The sequence below is a fragment of the Lingula anatina genome, chromosome 6 (genome assembly GCF_051362555.1).
Source record: "Lingula anatina isolate TDL-2025a chromosome 6, LinAna3.0, whole genome shotgun sequence".
Classification (NCBI taxonomy): Eukaryota; Metazoa; Brachiopoda; class Lingulata; order Lingulida; family Lingulidae; genus Lingula; species Lingula anatina.
In genome coordinates this window covers 23,009,336-23,030,433 of record NC_141772.1, presented here as the reverse complement: position 1 = coordinate 23,030,433, position 21,098 = coordinate 23,009,336, and the positions used below count along the sequence as shown (strand labels likewise).

At 35.6% G+C, this 21,098-nt stretch overlaps 1 protein-coding gene across 1 annotated transcript in view; it reads left to right on the top strand.

Annotated features, from left to right (window-relative positions):
- The first annotated feature begins 4,113 nt into the window (after positions 1–4,113).
- LOC106163365 (E3 ubiquitin-protein ligase PDZRN3) overlaps positions 4,114–21,098 on the top strand; it is a 152,378-nt gene continuing 135,393 nt past the window's right edge. The window contains exons 1-3 of the mRNA XM_087015656.1: positions 4,114–4,701; positions 7,147–7,224; positions 14,540–14,638. Coding sequence (XP_086871782.1) covers positions 4,198–4,701; positions 7,147–7,224; positions 14,540–14,638 — 681 coding nt within the window. The 5' untranslated portion in view covers positions 4,114–4,197. The remainder of the gene's footprint in view (positions 4,702–7,146; positions 7,225–14,539; positions 14,639–21,098) is intronic.

Genomic DNA, 21,098 nt, shown 5'->3' with positions numbered 1-21,098 from the left:
TTGTAATTGTAAAATCAAATAATTTTACATGCATATCCTGATACACATTACATTCTTAAAGAATATTTTTTCCTACGTGTTTGTCTGTAGCAGTATTCCTATTTTCTTATATAGCCCATGTCAACAGTTCTTACTGTCCATAGACATGTAGATGATTTGATATTTTTTATCAGATATTTATCATTTAAAAGTCAGTTGTGATAATTATGTGGTAAAGCTTAGGTTGGACCAAAATTGTGCAGACAGTTTTTATGCAAACATGTTTTCTTTTTGTAAGATGTTATTTTTATCATTGAACAATGTAAAATAGTTTTTTTTCTCGTAATACAAAGAAGGGATGTTTATCTTTTTAAATGGCTTTTCCTGACCAGTGAGGTTTAGTGGATGTATCCATGTATTTGAAGGTTTTTCAGTGTGAATTTTTTTTTTCAAATTTCTCAGAAATATGCCGAATGGTGTAACCTAAGAAAAGGTCTTCCGGGGAATGCATTGTGAAAGATATGTTCTTTGAGTTATATACTGAAAATAAATATGAAAAAATATCCATTTTGTGCAGAGTTTGTTTTATTGTACTCACAAAGTGAGGGCTCCGCATTGGTTGACTAAGATACCAAGAGGGGAGGGGGAAATAAGTTAAACTGGCCTGTCACAATGAAAAAAATCGTTAGAATCAACTCTGTGCCATAACATCACTTGTCCAGGAAAAATGCGTTTGTTGAGCGACTTGTCACACCAAGCACAATTCTCACTTAAACCGCTCCATTGTGTCGTATACTGGGCATGTGGTAGTCGGCGAAAAGGACTTGATTGCAGTTTCAGTGACTTCCCCTTTTAGCCCAGCATTACCGATTGCACACGTTTGAAACAATATGTTGAATTTTTAAATAATTTTGCCCCGTCTTTCTAGGCGTTATGAACCCCTACACATTATTTTCATTTTTGATATATTCATCTTAATAAAAGATTAATGGAAGTTTGTATTCCTAAAACATGGCATACTTCCCATGTAATACTAGTAAATGGCAAATTTCTCATTTTGTTATTTCGTTGTCTAATTTTATTACATATCTTGCAAGGGACCCCACCGTAAATTCTCTACAGTTGTTACTCTTGGGGGGGGGGGGGGGGGGGGGGGGGGGGGGGGGGGGGGGGGGGGGGGGGGGGGGGAGTTAAAGAATCTGTTGCTATATATGGACTCGAAACTTACGATTCTTATCTTCGGTGGTTCTTTTTGTATAATATGAACAAAAACGCACGTCGTCGTAAAGATAATAGGCGCTTTACCCAGAACAGAAGAAAAGATAAAGTAATAATAATAATAATAATATCAATAAAGATGGTATTTATTGCCCATTACAAAACTGTTCCTACAATCGCTCATGATAGTGGCATGAATATAGATAATAGCAAAAGCATAACATTAGGAGTTTTTAAACTAAACACGATCCTTCTAAACGCCTTGGATGTTGAATGTACACCTAACTGTCCAGGTGTTTTTATAATTAGCTAAATGTTAAAACGAGCAAATGGTTTTCAGAACCATCAATTGTAATCACAGCGTTCCACGATTGTCGATCGTCATTATCCAAGTTCGTGCTGTGCTGGATCATACTTGGCCCCGATCAGGCATGACGTTAATCACACTGAGTAGACCAAAGGCACTTGAACAGGTCTTCAGATTCAAAGATTTCTTGTCCACTGTTAATACAATAACGGAGCTTAAATCAACCTTTGTTATATACCACTGTTACGTATCGGCCAGCTGCTTAACCTGTTTATCAACTTTATTCTGTCCTTTGATGGTGCCGACGCACCACTGCCGTGTCGCCAATGAAATGAGCAAGCGGTGACTTAGGCTCTGTTCTCACAACTTTTAGATCGATCTATCACCGCGGGGAGTCTCACTAGATTACTGTCAGATAATCCCCCTTAAGTGTCCGTCCCCGCCTACTACAAGCTTTAAGGGGTAATTAACTTTCGTGTCCGCCCGGCTGACAGCTATTTAGCGTGAACCCCCAGGGAGTTAGGTCGATCCAATGTAGGTCGATCTAATCTATGAGAATGGGGTGTTATTCAATTATTTGGTGTCGTGACTTCTTCTGCTTGGTCAGACTGATAAAAGGGGGCGTTTTCTAATGATCAGCTTTTACCCAATTCATGTAGTCATCAAAGCATAAATTAAAGGTAGCTATGACCTATCAAGATGAATCCCCCTTTTTTGATAAAATAAATGAATGAATATATAAATAAAACTCAAGTTGGAAAATTGTCCTTAATCTATAAGACTAAAAAAATGGTCTACTTGAATGCAAAGTAAATCCATGACAGTCTACTTAACTTTTAGTCTGAGGCATTATTTACGTCTTTGTTATCATCTTGGACATTTAAATCGTCCAAGTTATTATAAAACTTCTATAGCTAGTGGTTTTTTTGGGTAGAATAAGACTAAAATTTTTGGCCTTAAAGATTGGATCAATTGTCGGTGAAGGGAATCAGTCCTCTTATTATGATAAAAGATGCTTAATTAAAAAAAATGACAGCTATTGATCAATTCAATAATTTTATTACTGTCAGTTACAGTTTTCAAGCATCATGATTTCAAGAAAAAGAAAAAACCGAAGGTGCTGAGACACGCAAATGAAACATTGACTAGCGCAAGCACTAACGAAATTAGTTCTAATAACCCGTCGAAAAATATGCAATATTTCTCCTCTCGAAATTGAGTTAAGTTGGTAACAATAAGCAACAAATATACAAATCGGTGACAGAAAAAGGATCTTCACTGTCTCCTTGATCCAGCAGTGATTTTGAGACAACGCGACAAGTTGTAGGGCCTAACTACACCGGACTAAATATTGGAAAACACTGCTCCGCATCGGAACAATCGGTGGGACTGCTATCCATTGAGTATGTGTGGACGCACTGTGTGTGTGTGTGTGTGTGTGTGTGTGTGTGTGTGTGTGAGAGAGAGAGAGAGAGAGGGAGAGAGGTGGTCCGAGGAGGGGGGGTGCCAAGGCGGTAGGCCTACCCCTTTTTCTCTTCTCACATGAAAAAGTTTTACCAGAGAAACGAGATAAAAAACAAATGATCTTTGTATATGTCTTTCATCCATGTACCCCAGACCTACACGACTCATTGATTTTTTGAATGTCCTGTTTTATATTTGATTCGCTCGACAATTTTTCCCTATCCAGTTGCCCCTCCAGTAAAATCCTAGATCCGACAGTTAGAGGGAACCTCTTTTAATATCTTTGTTCACCAGATCCTACCCTCAATTAATCTTAAAAATTAAATACCAACCACATCATGACAGGGCTCAGAGCGGTGTTTGTGTGTGTGTGTGTGTGTGTGTGTGTAGGGGGGGGGGAGGGGAGTCTCGTGAACCAATTAGCCTCGAATCCATGTTCACGGCGGAGCACATGGCTCGAGCGTAACGTCCTATTTCATCATGGTGATAACAGCTTCCCCGTCATTTTCTGAGAATTCATGGATCGATTCCCAGTCAAACAGCCAGCACGCGGAGCAGTAAGGAGATTATCTGTAATTGCCGCGTTCCTCGGAGGCAGCGATAGGCGGACAGTGACTTCGTAGAATAGTAGAATAATGAACACAATAATATTACGGGGCAGAAATATATTTCCAGTTTCAGGCATCGACAGTGGGAGGCTGTTGCTAGGCTTGTTTGTTACACGTTGCTGTGTTTGTTTGTTTGTTGAACATTGCATATCTGGTGAGCTGACGGTGACAGTTGTTGCGTTTTAAGGGACGCTCGTAGGCTATATCGGATGTTCATTAACAAGGACGCAGTATTGGCCAACAGCGTATTCCGAGTAATTTTAGTTTAAAGTGAAACGTCGGTGCAAAGAACTGAAAAGTGCTTCGGAAGACAGCGGTGCACATGTCTGCATTTCTCTTTTATATTTTTTCTTATAATCTCAACTTTTGTTGTTGATGTTTATTTATTTTTTTTTTACATACATAATCGGTTTGCGCTTTTTTTTCCACAGGATTGATACCCTTAAAAATACCAGGGAACTTGACATTTCTACAAAGTTGAGCAACGTGGGAGAAGATTATCAGCAGATTTTTTTTTTTTTTTTTTTTTGGAAATTTATTATAGAGGGTCTCTTTTTAAAAGGATTTTAGGAGAATATAGAAAGTAGGGAACTGTTGTATAAGTATATCAGTGCCTCATAGATGGTACAATACAATACAAGACACATGGAAGTTTCTTGTGAATATTTCACCAGAGGTTGCCAGGAGAGAATGAAACTGTCATCTTTACAGAGGCATATGAAAGAATGTAGGTGGAGACCAATACAGTGTAGAAACCAGGGCTGTGAAACTATGGTGAGTTTAAATGCATTGGAGGAACACGAATCCACATGGTGCTCGTTTCGCCCTCAAGGATTTTGCCAGAAGGGATGCCAACTGCCCCTGATGCCAAAGAATTCAGAAAATCACGACTGCATACAGGCATTACGAAATCATGTGACCAGTCAAGAATTGGAGCTTCGTTCTGCAAAAAACCAGCTGCGAAAACTTACGACAAATTACGGCAAACGAGAAAAGATGCTACTTGGCCAGATTGCAGAGCTGCATACCGAGTTGAAATTCCAGGTGGAACACTTTCAGAAGAGATTAGTGGATTGCAAAAGTCAGCTGTCATCTTTATCAACTTACAGTCTGTCATGCTTACAGGTGAGACCTTCTATAATGATATTAATTCAAAGTTTGCCCTTCCCCTTGTGGGCATGCATGCATGCACGCACGCACACACATATATATATATATATATATATTTGATATACATTTATATACATCTATAGCATATGTGAAACAGTAATAAAAAGAGTTCTAATGCATGCTTTTTTGTGCTAGGGTGGTAACAGGGGCTTACACACAGCATACACAAACCACCAAGATAGAAACATTGAAGTTCCTCATAATCAGATACCGGTACTGTAATTAACAGGGATATTAATTGACAGATTTGTCAGCTTGGATCGACAGTAATTGTCTTTATCAAAAGACACATATAAAATAAAAAAGGAGTAGATATAAAATATAACCAAAGGTTAGAGGGTATTTTAAGACATTAATGTAAACATAATTTTTCATTAGTTGAATAATTTTATATTTAAAACTATAAAAAAGAACATCTGTATGTGCATTACTTAGAAAAGATTCAATGTGGACGAGAGAAAATTGATGTTAGAAGAATAAAATGATCGAAGAATATTGGACATATATCTTTATGTGTGAGACAGAGAACCAACTGGCTGACCATGATTGAACAAGTTCTCAGTGCATCTTGACAGTTTGGTTCTTATCACCCTCTGCATTTCTGTCATTTAGGATTCATTTTTATATTGCTGGAGTTCTTTAATCTCGAGGGAGAAGAAGAACAAAATATAAAAACAAAGAACATGTATGAACAGAACTAATTTTCATACCTTACAAAAAATCCCTTCCCTCATTTTTTGTAATTTTCTTAAAGTAATTGCAGAAGCCACAGAAAAAAATTCACAGGCTGATCTGAATCTAGCTAATGTTTCTTCCCTTAGGAGTAAGAGAAACATATAATGTAAAAACAATACTTCTAAGTCCCTTCTAATTTTTTGTTTTTGTCCTGAGTTAACACAAGGCAGTGAAACTTGATTTGTTGGCTGTCTGTTGCCATAATTATGGTGTAATTGAGAGGAATTTATCACCGTTATCTCATTATCAGTGTCATATCACCACCTGACTCTCTAGCTGTGGTGTTTTTGTTTTTCAAGGATATGTTTATGCTGTACGTAGTAGTGTGTGTGTGTGTGTGTGTGTGTGTGTGAAAGAGAGAGAGAGAGAGAGAGAGAGAGAGAGAGAGAGAGAGATTATTGATCACCCTTGTTTTATGAGTGTCATACAAATACCCATCTTTTGTTTTTGTTTTTTTAATGTATGGATGCATGCATGTACAGTGTATGTATGTATTTTAGGGGGATATTGAAAGGAGAGAAAGAGAGAGAAAGAGAGAGAGAATTTATCACCCTTGTTAATATGAGTGTCATATAATCACCTACCTCTGTTTTTTTTCTTTGTTTTTCATGAAGATTATTCAGCATTTGAGAAAAGGGGATACAGGTGTTTTTTTCCAAAAGCTAATTAATTTGTATCTTGTAGGAATTGTGTAATAATACAACAAGAGATAGCGAACATACTTTCCTTTGTGAAAAGGATGAATTTAGTCGTGGCTAGATTTACATCCTTATTCTCCATACTGATCACCAATGTTTATTGATTATGTAGAAACGCTTTAGCTGGACTGGCTAATTTGCAAACATTTGTCTTGGAATTGAATTCCATGGGTTTACAGAATTCAATACCGTGCGCCACAACTGACCATTACTTTTGATTTATGAAGTGGTGTTAACAAAATGTCTTGCTTATTACATGTATTGATTTTTCAGTCATATTATGTAATGGCTGATATGTCTGCAACCAAAAAATAAAATCTCTAGACTGTGTTAAAAAAAACAGGATTCAGAGCTTAGAATTTGTCTATTTCAAATGTTTTAATATATCACTGCCTTACAATAAATGCTTTCAAAGTGACAATTTTACTGTAAATTAAGTAATTCCTGTTTTATGTTTGCCCTTGAAAATAAAGTTGCCAATATTGTTTATTCAGAATGGATAAACAAAAGGTAAAACAAGATAATAATGATTTGCTAATATTTGGTTCAAATACATAGCAAGGATATTCAGTTACTATTTCAACAAATGGAGAATGATTCTCTGTTTAAAGTTTGAATTCTCACTGGGGTAAAAAGGGAGACAATATTTGGTTGATTTAATATTTAATGCTATTTTTATCTGTAATCTATAGCTATATATTAGACATACAAATGTTACTTTTATAGTGATATTCTCTATTTCAAAAGATGTTTTATTCATTTGTAAAAGGATGTCTTGCCATTTCTACCTGTAAAAATAATATTTATAAGAAAACAATTTCATTACACTTTTTTTATTCCTTGTATTTTTCACTACTTTTACCTTTTTTAGAGCTTTGGAAAAAAGGTAAAGGAAATTACATGTAGCAAAATATGATAATGAATTGTTATGATGTTTCTGAGTATTTTCCATGATTCCATATTTCAGCCAACAGAGGAAAATATTACAGTAATATTGGAGAGGAAGAATCGTTCACTGGGATTCAACTTGATGGGTGGATTCACAGTAAGTTTATGCATGCCTATGGTTAGTCGGCTTGTGAAAATGATAATAATAAAAATGGAAGACCCCTAATCTTTCTCTACAACCTCTTTCTCCTTGTTATATTGTGAAATACTTACTAGTATTTATGTAACTCATTACCTACATGATCACCAGAACAAAACACTTAATTAAGTTCACAAACACTAACAGGTGGCGCAGGTCAGTTGATCAAGCTGGTGGTCAAGTATTAGGGCATAAACATCAACAACTATTGTTATAGCTAATCAGAGGTAATCTGCCTTAAACCACTACATAATAGATGATAATACATCCTCAAAGTATGGTCTTTATGATGGGGTCAATCTGGCCAAGTTGATGTTATAACCAATCTAGCTGACTTTTGTGAAATTATACATAATTGATGAATGTAAAGACAAATGTAAAGATGATAAAAGCATGTGATACTTATAGTAAAAGTTTTATCAGTTGATTAAAAAAAAATCAGATAAATCATGGTATAAGATCTATAATGCTAATAAAAAGGCCCTTACAACAGCCCCCCCCCATGTGGACTGTGCATACGTATATAAGCTGTGATTGTTAAGTGTTATGATGCTGATCCATCCAGTCTTATTACAAACAAAAATATTTAGACATGATATTAGAAGCAATTGTATTGATTTGTGAGGAAAGTTTTAGCCTGAATAGTGAAACAGGTGGCAGAGTTGGATGTAAGTTTTACCTTTAAGTCCTAACATCTGATAAGTCATCATATGAGATTTCCTCAGGTGAAGATTTTTCTTAATCGAATTCTTACACATTAAAGTGGAACAGTAATGCTGTTATAATGACATATTGATTATTGCCTACAATGATGTAGGATGTCATTTCTGAAGGGGGTATGTGGTGAAGAATTAGAAAAAAAATTAAGCCCTGAAAGAGCTAGGCCCTCTGAAAGATACACATTCAAAGCCTAGAGAAAAATAATGGACAAGAATTATGGCCTAAAAGAGCTAGACCTTCTGGAAGATATTTAAAAACAGCCAAAGCCTAGAGAAAAATTGTGGAGAAGAATTTGGGCCTCAAAGAGACCATCCTGACGAAACAGTCAAAGCTTGGCTGTAGGCTCCTGTTGGAAAGCTTTTAGTTTTTTTTTTACCTAGGATTCCATTGCATTATGTTATTTTTATGCCAAATGTTCAATTAATTAAAAAAACAATTTAATTTAATTTAATTCTTTTATTACTGGAGAAGAAGTATTTAAGACGTTTGATTGGAGAAAATAGTTTGTCTGATGAATTCACAAATAATTATGACTGAGGTTACTTTATGGTCATAAATTCAGTGTAAACTCTTCCCTTTCTACACAAAATTGGAGCTATTCTAGTACCTCAAAAAGAGTCTGAGTGGTTTTTGTTGGTTTTTGTGAATTTGCACAACATCAAACAAAGGACAGTGTGAGAATTAAACGAGGGGAAAATATTTGTGATTCAATGATCTGAGAGAAATTTGTCATACTACACTGTCATTTACACTTTCCAGCTTAAATGTCTGGTCAACCTTTACAACTGGACAATGTATAAGATGACCAATCTTTGAGGCTGACCATACATTCATATCTACTGACCAGGCTTATTCATTGGGCAGTGGTAAACACTGACAGCAAATCTGAATAATTTGTGATTTAATTTTGTCTCTCATTTAATCTCATTGCCTTTCAGCATGAGTGTGGCTTAAAGGCCTACTGCGCTCTAGGAACACATAGCGTTCACTGCTTTTTTTACAGTATAAAAACTATAAATCCACGTCAAAAAGTTGTTCTTTTTAAGTTTTAGAGAGAAAAGATGAGATTTAGATGGGAAAATTCTGATTGGTCAGTTTCTAGTGACGTAACCTGGGTAGTAGCTTCCCACAGCTGTACTAGTAATAGTATATACTATGCAGTAGGTGACTAAACATCTAGGTGTCAGAAAAACAAAATGCTGCAAAGTTGTGTTGCTCCCGAGTGCTGTAATGTAGGTAACGATAAGAAAGACATCTGCTATTATATCCTGCCTGCGGATGCCGCAAAACGTAAAATTTGGCTCAATTCTCTGAAGTTAAAAAATCCCAGCACAGTGTCAAAACACGCGAGGATCTGTAGCGACCACGTCGAGCCGGAATGCTTCGTACGTGACCTGTGCGGTGGAAAAGCACGGAGAAAACTAAAAGATGATGCTGTACCCAGTATATTCGATTTTTTGGAGTACCAAAATGCGACAGTAAATGCCAGAGCGCTGCCGACGAGAGTCTTACCTGTAGGATGTGTGCATGATGCGGCCGTCGAAAGGAAGAAGAGAGCAGCTTCTAGAGCCCAAAAAAAGTTCGTAGCAGAATTACGTTGTCGAATTTTCTGGTTATATTAGTGAAAACTTTAATATTAACATGATAGTGGACTCAAATTTTTACTCGACATACTGCTGCACTGATCACGTGTAAGGCGGAAGTAGCGAGGTAAGTTGCAGAGGTGTGAAAAGTAGTGTCTGATGCTATCAGTCCGATATCTTTGGCCTTTTGTCCACTGACCTGGCTCTCCCGGAATGACACCGGTAAACTGCACGGGTGTGAAAAATAATGTTAGCTGTCACACCTGCATTATAAGGGAACTTTCTCTTATCAGTCGGGATAAGAACGTTCAGCCGACGCGACAGATGGGCATGTGTGAAAAACTATGTTCGCTGCCCTGATTCCAAACCTTTACTGTTAACATAGTTTTGGTGTATTTTGTTGGTTAATAAATGATAACCACGTAGGGAATTCATCTTCTTTTGTGTATCTATCTTCAAAAGTTTGAATTTATAAATGATCATGTAGTAATCAGTTTCGTGTATCGCTTTTAGTTTGCACTGCTGGCAAGCGGATAGCTGAATCGGATATGGCTTTCTGAGCCTCGACGCAAGTGACGTCACTCGCCTCAAAGCGCCACCACGCGGGAGTATCATAAACTAAATTCACACCTGCATAAAATCGGCTTTAAAAACTAAATAAACGTAAGAACTTTTTTTCATTACTCAAAAATGACTTTTGGGCACCTAATGGATAGTTTTAACCCGTTTTTTCATCACAGTATACCTTTAAGAGTAAAAGGAATTAACACTGATTTGATTAGAGGTTTGGACTGTTTTTCCCATTGATTTTCTGTGATCCGAAATGGCCTTTAACGAAGGGATATATGGGATATTATTTCTGCCACACGAGACAAAGAAAAAAGCATCACATTCATTTAGGATTTATGAATGAGTACTATATATAATTTTATATTTTGTATTTTGGTTTTGAGAAGATTTTGTGCTCTTTGAAATATTGCTTATTGTTTAAAATTGTTCAATTTATTGTTCAAAATAAAATTGACATTTTTCACATTTTGAAAAAGAAGGACCTCTGGTTAGGTTAGGAGAGGAGAGGTCAGCACAGTCACTTGATAAAAGTCCTCTTGTTGTCTGCCCACACATTTAACTCGAATTCAGCCTTCAGACAATTGAAAGTAACCACGGTACATATACCTAATGTTAGCCTATAGTTCTTTTTCATCAGAGAAAAATTTGGCAATCAAATCTCCATTAAGATACTTTTGGCAATCAAATCTCCATTAAGATACTTGTCTATATGTTAAAACACAGGGGAAAATCCAAACTTGTGATGATTTACTTTCTCACAACACCAATCTTTACACTCTTCAGTTTTCTTTTCCGTGGGCCCATATGTCCCGTCTTAAAGACACATACATCACCAAGATTGGGGGAACCATTTAAAACCGATTAAAATATCATATTATACAAGTAATCCAATTAAAGGCATCTCACTGATTGCTGTTAAGTTGATTTTCACAGAGTTTATCTGGTTAAGCAGGGATCACAATTAGAAAGGAAAACAAAGTTTGGTGACATTTGACCTGATTAGTGAAATGCCATATGACAAGGTGTTGGGGTGATGGTGTTGCAGTGTCGCAGAATGTCGCAACTTCTAGGTGACAAAAGTACATCGTCTTGTGAAGTGTCACGGAGACAATGATCGCATTCACAACGAGTTGAGCCAGGCTTTACAAATCCTGGGGACTAAATATGGCAGACGTACATGAAAGAAAAACCGCCTAATCTTTTAAAAGTCTCTCCGCCTCTCACACGCCTCCCCATGTGTCGTCCCAATGGAGCCGAGATTTAATGACTGTCCCTCCGCAGGGACGACGTGTGGAGAGGCGTGTGAGAGGCGGAGAGACTATTAAAAGATTAGGCAGTTTTTCTTTCATGTACGACCGCCATATTTAGTCCCCAGGATTTGTAAAGCCTGGCTCAACTCGTGAATGCGATCAATGACAGTGTTTAAAAATATCCTTCTATGTTTAGGAAATAAACAGGAATAAAAACATGCACAAGTATTTTGTAAAATAATGTTCTAAAATCAAAAAACTTTTTTCTTATTTCTTGATTTTGAATATTCCTTATATTTAATAGCCAGTACTGAAAGTTAAAATGTTAATTGAGCTCTGTTTTAAATACAATAGTCAAAACATTGTGGCAGTTCCCTGAAATACTTTTTGTGCAAATAACACAGAATACAAGAACAGAAAAAATAAAAAAAATTGCAAGAAAGAAGATACAATTCTCTACACAACGATGATGCCACTGCACAGTGAAACTGAAACTCCCGGTAGTCTGTGCCATGACACAGTAAACCTGAAACACCTGGCAGTCATTGTTATTCCAGTCTCCTGCTGACTACATATGTATTCCCATCTGTCCACGGCAGACATCCATACAACGATATGACGTAAACAATGTCACCACATATTACGTGTACATAGACACCATGTCGTGAACTCTCTGTGTGAGAACAGTGGACAGAGTGTGGTGGTCACCCACGAGACAATTGGCTGACAATACCAGTGTCCAAATGTAAATTGGATTGACCACATAATGTTACCAATGTGTTGTTATGCACGCCATGTACTAAGACACCATAGTATGACTGTAGACGTGTTCTGTTTTTTATTAAATCACAGACGAGAGAACAGCCCATTAGAAATAGTATTAGCTAGAATACAAAGAAGGCAAATAGAATACCTGAATTCCATGAATCAGATGCCCCAGACTCAATTAAGTCACCATTTGAGTGGACACTGGGCAGCATCTGTAAGTGACCTCAGTGGTGGACACAACCCTCACAGGTGTGGTCAGTTGTCTGAAAGATTTCCAGAAGTTGCAGGCCATGAATTACGGAACTTGGGCATAAATCATGTGAACACAATCTGTTACTGTTACATGTATGAATAAAAGAATTGCACATGAAAAAAATATTGATTCCCCCATTGAAAATAACAACAGCTATCTAGAAAAGTATTGAAGGAAGGCAGCCTATTAGTTGATTAATTAATTAACTAATTAATTAGTTAATTAATTAATAATCACCACCAATATCTAGTCAATCCAAAGTAAGCCCATTTCTTATATCTATTCCATTCATATCATTTCAGGAGCAGATCCAGAGATATTTTCTGACAGTATTCCAAATAATTTTTGTTGATCCATCCTCCATTTTTGATGGTCTTCCAACAGAAAAAAAAGATACCCGTCAATGTAAACTTTAAAATCTGACTGTCTTCCGGAAGACCCATAAGACAGTCTCTGCCCCTGCATTTTGAGATAATTTACCAACCAACAATTCAAAGGTTAAAACATAACCCTGCAGAGGATTGTAAAAATCTTGACATAAAAAAATATTTTCTAAAAAATATATAATAATGTTAAAGACAAAAGACAATAAGATGAAGGCAGAGTTTCAATTTGATAGCCTTGTCTTGCAAAATCAAAGTAACAGAGAAACATATCAGTTTTTTATTTGATGAGAAATGAAGAAAAAAAATCCCCAGGAAAGCTGACAGTGACTGATAACTATTGTCCAGTCTTCAGTCCATTAAATGCTTATTACTAATGCATATTTAATAACTGACCGCTGTGACCACATTTACAGTGGACACTCTAGATTGGCTCTGGATTGGTCTAAGGCAGGTTTATGTGAAGATGAAGAGTCCTGGTCTGCTTACTCAAGAAGAGATGGAAATATTCCTCATTTATCCTGAATCCTAATATTAAGGTGTTGTTTTGTGCCTCCTGCCCCCCTCCCCCCCGCCCCCCCCTCCCCCCCCCCCCCCCCATAAAACTGCTCTCCTTCAATGCTTGCACTTTCAGGATTTTATTAAAGACTTCCATCTCTTCTCAAAGTGTATTTTGGATTGTAAATTGAACTGCAATAAGCTGACCAGGGGCAGGGGTCATCAAAAATCTCAAGCCCGACAATGTCTCATGTTTTTGATAAAAATTGGTCTACTTTAGGTCAAGATAAATTAAATTATTAGTAGTCCACTTTAATAAAGTAAGGTGAGTTGGTCTGAAGCAAGAAACACAGGCATAATATTGATTATTACTGATTTATCATCATTCAGAGTAAAATAAATAGTGAAAAAATGGATAGTCTTAGAATATTTGTTTAACATGTGTAAAATTTTCTCTTCTGGACATAGTTGGTATTGACTGAACCAGTTCTACACCTGATGAGTCTGTCAGTTTTTATCCAGTGTGAACACGGCTTTAATCACTGACCACTCTGATATTGATGTCTGATTAAGCTGACCAATTAACTACAAGATAATGACCCGGAGGATTGTATTTCTTGTATTGCGACAACTAAGAGCAGAGACTTAATGAATTGGGGAGATGTTGTTTCATTGTTCTAGTCTTAATTGCAATTGACATATGGCCTTTTTTGATCTGTGCAGAAGAGACCCAGTAATAAACACGAATCAGATTTCCTTTGTTCTGTCTTTTATTAAAAATTCTGATATCTGATGAATGTTTTGTGGTGAGCACTTTGACAGACATGATCTCGTATTGCAAGTTTTCGTGACCAGTGGTTTCTACAGTTTTTGACAAATCAGTTATTTATTTGGAAAGGGACATGTTATAAATTCATTTACATGCGAAAACTCTGAAAATATGCATCATTATTTGAGTTTCTGATTTGTAAATGAACAGTCAACCTGAATTTTAATTTGGGACTGATTTTTACAATTTAAAAGTGATAGAGATAAAATTGCATATATTGATAAATAAGTGATAAAAGGAATAAATGAATGAAAGAAAAATCAGCACATGAATGAATGGATGTACAAACGTACAAACAAACACCTACCAAATTACTAAGTAAATATCAAAATATTTATCTATGCAAGTACATGAATGATTGAATAAAGGAACACACATAAAAAAAATCAAACAGTGACTATGATTATTCTATTTTCTAGCCTGAAGGTGGAGCCAGTGGTGGTCTGGTGGTTTCCAGGGTGACCAAGGGGGGTCCGGCAGACAGGATGGGGCTACTACTACATGACCAGATCCTTAAGGTAGGGGAAGTGTCCATTTTTCCCCCCAAGGCCAAACTCACAGCCCCCCAACCCTGGGTCTGGTTTCAAATTTTATAAAATGATTTAAGTAGATTGTTGACTTAGCAAAGAATGCTAAGAATTTTAGCCAACTTGCATTTTTTAAATATCTAAGAGGACCCTTACCTCATTTTCCAGTCTTTTATCGTGATAATCATTTTATGACTAAAGTATATTTGCCATAATTAAAGCTGAATACTTCATCATTTATGAAAAAAAGAACAAAGAAATTCCAAATTGTGACCTGATAATGGAAAAAATGGTAATAGATTTTGGTTTAAATTGGATGATAAGAATACTGGTAAAAAAAACCCTGTGAAATGCAATGTTCAGTATGAGAAAAGTTTATATAGGCAAAATCCATGCCATAGAGCATTTAATTGCATGCAGATAACTTGCCCCTTTCCCTTTGAAATTAATCAATGGAATGACTAATATTGTAATTTCTTTATTTTATGACTTTGTTTTTCACTGCTTCTTGTATTTGGAATGAATGTCCTTTCATTTCAGGAGACTTGACATTTTTCTTTATGAAAATGATTTCATATAAAGATGCTGTGTTTATATAATGATTGTTTCTGTGAGATAATGTTTCTCTTTCAGTGAAGATTGTTATGAATTTACCAAGAAAGGAATTTTGTTGCATTAAGAATCAGCAAGCAAGGAATTTGCATTATTAGAAAACTTAAAAACAGATTTATGACAGATGTTTCATAACATTAAACTAAGACAAAATTACATCAAGTAGAATAGCAAACACCATCTATTGGAACTGAAGTGCTCTTAACAGGTTAAAAAAAGCTAGAACCTGATGAAAAATTAGTCTGGTATCTATCGTCACAGCATGGAAGACGACATTGAAGTACATGGCAGATGTCTTGCTTATTAAACCCTCATCATCTCTCCACCGTGTCTTTCACGTGCTCAGCCGTGACGTTAATTAATGAATCACGTAAAGGGCCAGAGATCAAATGAATGATTGTTTGAGTTTGATTGGTCGTGTAATGAAAGAACAACTTGAATTTAAGTCACTTAGTGAGAGAGGATTTAAAATGTGGAAATATCTCACTTAATCAGAAACTTCTAAGAATAAGAAATAAGCTGAACTAGGGAAAGTCACCCCGAGTGGGTTTCATTTAGAAATAGAAAATTTATCAGAAATTGTTTCTTGGGACCTATGAGTCTCGGGATGATGATTGACTATGAATAGATAACTCACCTGGTCAGGTGAGATGTAAAAAGATAGGTTGCTGTGTTACCTGAGAGGAAGTTGTGATGTAAACAAGAGTAACCAGATATAAAGCCGACTCACACTTTATATCTAACTGACAGTTACGCACTGTATGTACATGGTTTGGAAATGATGGAATTATGATATTTATTTACCATGCTTTGTAAACTAAACATTCACAGATTACCATATTTATTTATTTATTTATTTATTTATTTATTTATTTATTTATTTATTTATTTCTCTTTTGTAATTTTTCATCTTAATAGTGCCAGATGGTGGTTTTCATAAAAATATTTGCCCCTTTTAACTAACTAAACTGCAGGCAACCCTGCATTAAAACAGACCCATAGAGAGATCATGTCTTGGGTTATAACTAAAGCAAGATGGTAATCTTACAGTATCTCTGGACATGCAAAATTAACTTTCCCTTGAGATACCAGCTATAGCAAACCTATTTATGGGTACAGAAATAAGCTTTTGTCTCCAGATTCTGAGAGCTTTAGAAGAAGCCTTTCCATATTTATTCGACGTATAGTCCCAGATTTTTGTTTTTTATTTGATGCAAATTGTACAGTTGATTTGACAGGGTGAAGAACCCCTCATCCTGCTTCTCTGTGAAATCTGATTTTCTATGATAATTTAATTTGATATGCCTGTCATTTAAAGTCTAAATCTTTTCAATTAGAAATGGAGATGTTGACTCACTGGAAATCATGGTTTCGGTTCTTGGTTTTTCTTGTTTTAGTTCTTGTATGATCATTCTTGTGTGGCCCTTGTGATGACTTCATTCCTGACAATGCTGATTACATTTAATTATGCACATCTGACATTACATTTTTCAGTGATGCTGATGAGATCAGACATCAAAAACAAACAGAATTAATGTCAAAAATTGTTGAATATGTAAATTAGGAGAGCTGACAAGGCTGATGATGGGTTCAGCATAAATAAATGGGCAGAGGAATTTTTGTGATCACATTTCACTGTAATAATATTTTTTTTACAGCAAGAAAAGCAGAATATTAAAAATGATGTCATATCTTTTTTTAAAATGTGAGAAAAATGTTCCACAGTTACTAATTTTCTTTAGTCAAATTTGATATGGTATGTGTACAGAAAGTATTTGGGGAACATTGTCTGCTTGCAATAGACTTCTCATGTCAGTGGCAGACGAGGCGGTGGGTTCTGATCCAGACACCAATTCTGTCGCAAATTGACACAGTTACAGGGATAATACGGAACCCTTTGATGTCTGCCGATTTCTATCATTACCCCTGACTCATGTGTATGATCTCATTATGAAATTATTGCCAATGATGAGTTGCTGTCCCGTTACCTAAATTTTGTTAATTTCAAATTGTCGTCTGCTGTCATTGAGAGGATGTTTGGTGATTTATATGGAGTTTTCTGGACCCCCAGATATTCTTTCCTTCAGCAACCTTGTCTTGAGAGCTGAAAATATATGTAAATATTCAGATTTTTAAAGTGCCACATCACATTAAAAATCTGTAAAAAAAAGGAAAGAAAAGAAAGACAAGTTGCAAAACATTGGATTTGAAAGAAAATTAGGATAGTAGTCATGGCATGAAGGAATTTGTTGTTCAAAAGAAATAAAATATCAATTATCATATTTTACTACACAGAAAATCCTTTACTTCTGAGAAGAACAAAGTATTTGGTTCAAAAAAAGAGCAAGTGGCAAGCAAAATATATTGTGTCAGAAACTAAATTTTGTTTCACGTTTTTTGCGTGATATTATTCACTGGTTTGATATGCTGTCTTGGCTTCATTATGGGAGATGTCATGTTGTTATTAATGACCAATTTGGTTCATTTCCCCCTCTGTCCTGATTGGTTGTTACAGTTAGTCTTGGTTGTCATGGTTATGTTGGTCTGTCCTGAGTCATTGGAACTATGGGAACAGCTACCATGGTACAAACAATTATTTTGAGGTTATATGTTTTGTGTATGTGGCGCAGTGATGTGTATAGAATGTGTGCCAAGACTTACTAGTTTTCATGAGTTTTTCTGCTCTTTATCTAAGGTAATGGATATTCACTTGATTGTTAAAAGTATAAATGGTTTGATTTCGTTGTTATCATTATAATTCTTTTAGCTTTCAGAAGAGCAAAAAACATTTTCTTTAACTTGTAGAGGAGGAAGTAAAGGGAAAATTCTATTATTTTCAAAATTTTGCATGGGCAACCTAGTAGCTAGCAGAACAAGCAGCCTTCTTGTCAAATGTGCTAGTTGTGCCTGGATGTGCTGCATTGTGTTTGGATGAGCTGCATTGTGAGGTGTACAACAAAAACATTTTTCTCTCACCAAGTATAACTTTTATCCAAAAAGAGTTTCACATAGAGGATCTGTAATCTGAGCAAGTTTGTTAATACAATAATCATCATAACAGGCAATTGAGTATATCTGTAATTCTTGATGTCTGTATGATTTATCGAATAGAAATAATGCCTTTTTAACCTCAAGATATTGTCACATTTGTCATGATGGATTTGAATGATGGTTCTCAAACCGAGAATCCCATGGTGGAAATTGAAGACTCCTTACAATTTCATCCATTGCTCTAGGTGTACTTCAAAGACAGAGGGTTCTAATGCAAGCCAGTGGGGCTACTACTCCATCCTGTAACATGAACTACCTGTTGTTTTTATGGGCAATTACATCCACATTTTCATGAAACATTGACTTATTTTACTCATTATGTTTAATCATGGATGATCGGTTACATTTACAATAAAGATTAATCTGTAAGCATGTGATTTTTCCAAAAACAGTGGTACTTTTCTTTGGCCTAAAGCAACTCCTAATCATGTTACTTGCTTCATATCAATTCAGTTACATGATGAAAATAGATATCAACTTTTCTGCCTTGGAGGGCCTTAAAATGGCAAAAAATATGAGTCTTCACGTATTATATTTTAAAATGAATGTCTTAACATGATGGAGACACCTGCTGCAACTAAAGATATAATTTTAAATTTTACCTTTGATTAGAGATATTATATTACGCTGTTATTCATATTCATCACAATTAAGATATCAGATTACATTAAGCATTCTTCTAATAAAGCATACCAGGATTGTTCTCTATACACCTTGATAAGGAGGTTACCCAGGGGGTGTGGGAACTCTTTGTTCTTGTCATGTTCTCTGAAGCTTGGATTTCAAGGCAGATTGTTGATGTAGAAAATTCACTTTTTGATGCATGGTTCAGGAATTATCTTGTGTGATTAGAACTTTTTAGAATCCTTCCAAAAATAAATTCATTTTTATTTGTTTCTCCCTTTGTTACTTTTCTTCTTTTGCTTGTTTATTCGTCTCTCTCTCTCTCTCTCTCTCTCTCTCTCTCTCTCTGTATGATTTATGTGTATGTATAAGCAACAACACATTTAAAGCACCCAAAATAGATATAAATGCACTGTGAACATATCTGCTATATGGTACAGGGGTGTTACCGCTAAACCGGCATGCACCAAATGTCTTGTTTTTGTCATCAGCGTGCAATGTCTGTTTGCTCCATATACCCAAAGACTGGCCCAGTAAGTCGCGTCCATACACGGGACATCACGATACTCTCATCCATAACTAATGGTAGGAATCTTGACGACTTCTCTCACCCTAACTTAAGGTCATATATGGTAATTATCACAAATTTCAGACACTTTGCTTTTTCTAATATTTTAATTTTTTTTCAAGTGTCAGCATCCTAGCCTTTCACAGTAACATACTTTTTATCATAAACCTTACTATTTCAGAACTTTGGGATTGCCTTTTTTTAATGTTGCCAAAATATGTTCCATCAAGAAATATCTTTGAGTTATTTTGAATGAATTAAGAGAGAAATTCACATAGTCAGGAAAGTGAACTCATTCTTTTGAAGTGTATACTAGAATCTTGTCTGCAGGGGTGTTACACCTAGAATTTTTCTTTAAATTTTAATCTCTATTTGCTGAGTGTAAAAGACTTTATCAAAGTATTGTGGATCAGAATTCAACCAATTCTTTATTGATAGTTTTCTATATAATAGTTAATCTAAATGATAATAAGGGGCTTTGTTAAAATGAAAATAATGTACATCAGTGCATCCGATGACTTCTGACATTGCAAAATATGGCAAAATGATGCTTGGAAAATATACCATGAAACAACCTTATACAAAATAGACATATGAATTTAATGTATAGCCAAGGTAACTATTTCAGTCATGGTGGGCACAATATGTCTCTGTCCCAGTGGGTTTCTAAGTTATTTTTGTACCTCATTAATCTTAGGATTGCATTCAAGAGGTTATTTGAGGCCAAAGGTACATTGCAGATAGACATGTACATGTAAAGGAGTATGTAGAGTTTCCAACGAGCAACTAGATTTGCTTTCCAGAGAGTTGCATTTGGACTAGGGTTTCAGCTATAATGAATTATTTATAGTTTCATAATAATAATAATAATAATGATGATGATGATGATAATGATAATATTGGTTTCTTGTATAATGCATTCCATTTTCTTACATTGTAAAATAAAATTTTTTGCTGGATTGGTAACCAGTGTAGCATAAAATTTAACCATCCACGCACCACATGAATTAAGAATGAAGGAACAGAATTAAGTTGCTTATGATTTTGCATTTATAAAAGAACAATAAATGATTAAGACATCCTATCAGGCAAATGTATTGAATGTAGTGCTTAAAAGCAGGGAGACAATTAGTTATAGAAACTCAGATGCTAGAAGGGAATCACCAGCAGAAAGCTAACCATAAAGGATACAATTTCCATAAGTCACGCTTGGGACTTTGTCATCAACCGTGAATTATTATGCCATTTCACATAATGAAAGCGATATTTCGAGTAGCCTGGATACATTAACGTGCCTGATCTGCAGTTAGGTGGTACTGTTTTTGTTTAAATAGGCATTAGAGTCAGTTACTGGTAATGGCTTCATCTTTGTACACTTAACGAGCAGGTGCCCCAGTCAATGTAATCAGTCATCCTGATAATTTTGATCAATTACTGCAGGTAGAAGCTGACGTTAATTTTTAATGACTGGGTCTTTTTGTCAAAGCTTGTAACTTTTTTGCAACATCTTTGTGATATTGTCCTCACATATTGTAACATTTAGCAGTCAGGGTGGGAAAAAGCAAGCTTTTTAATACCAGAGTGGAGTGACCTTTT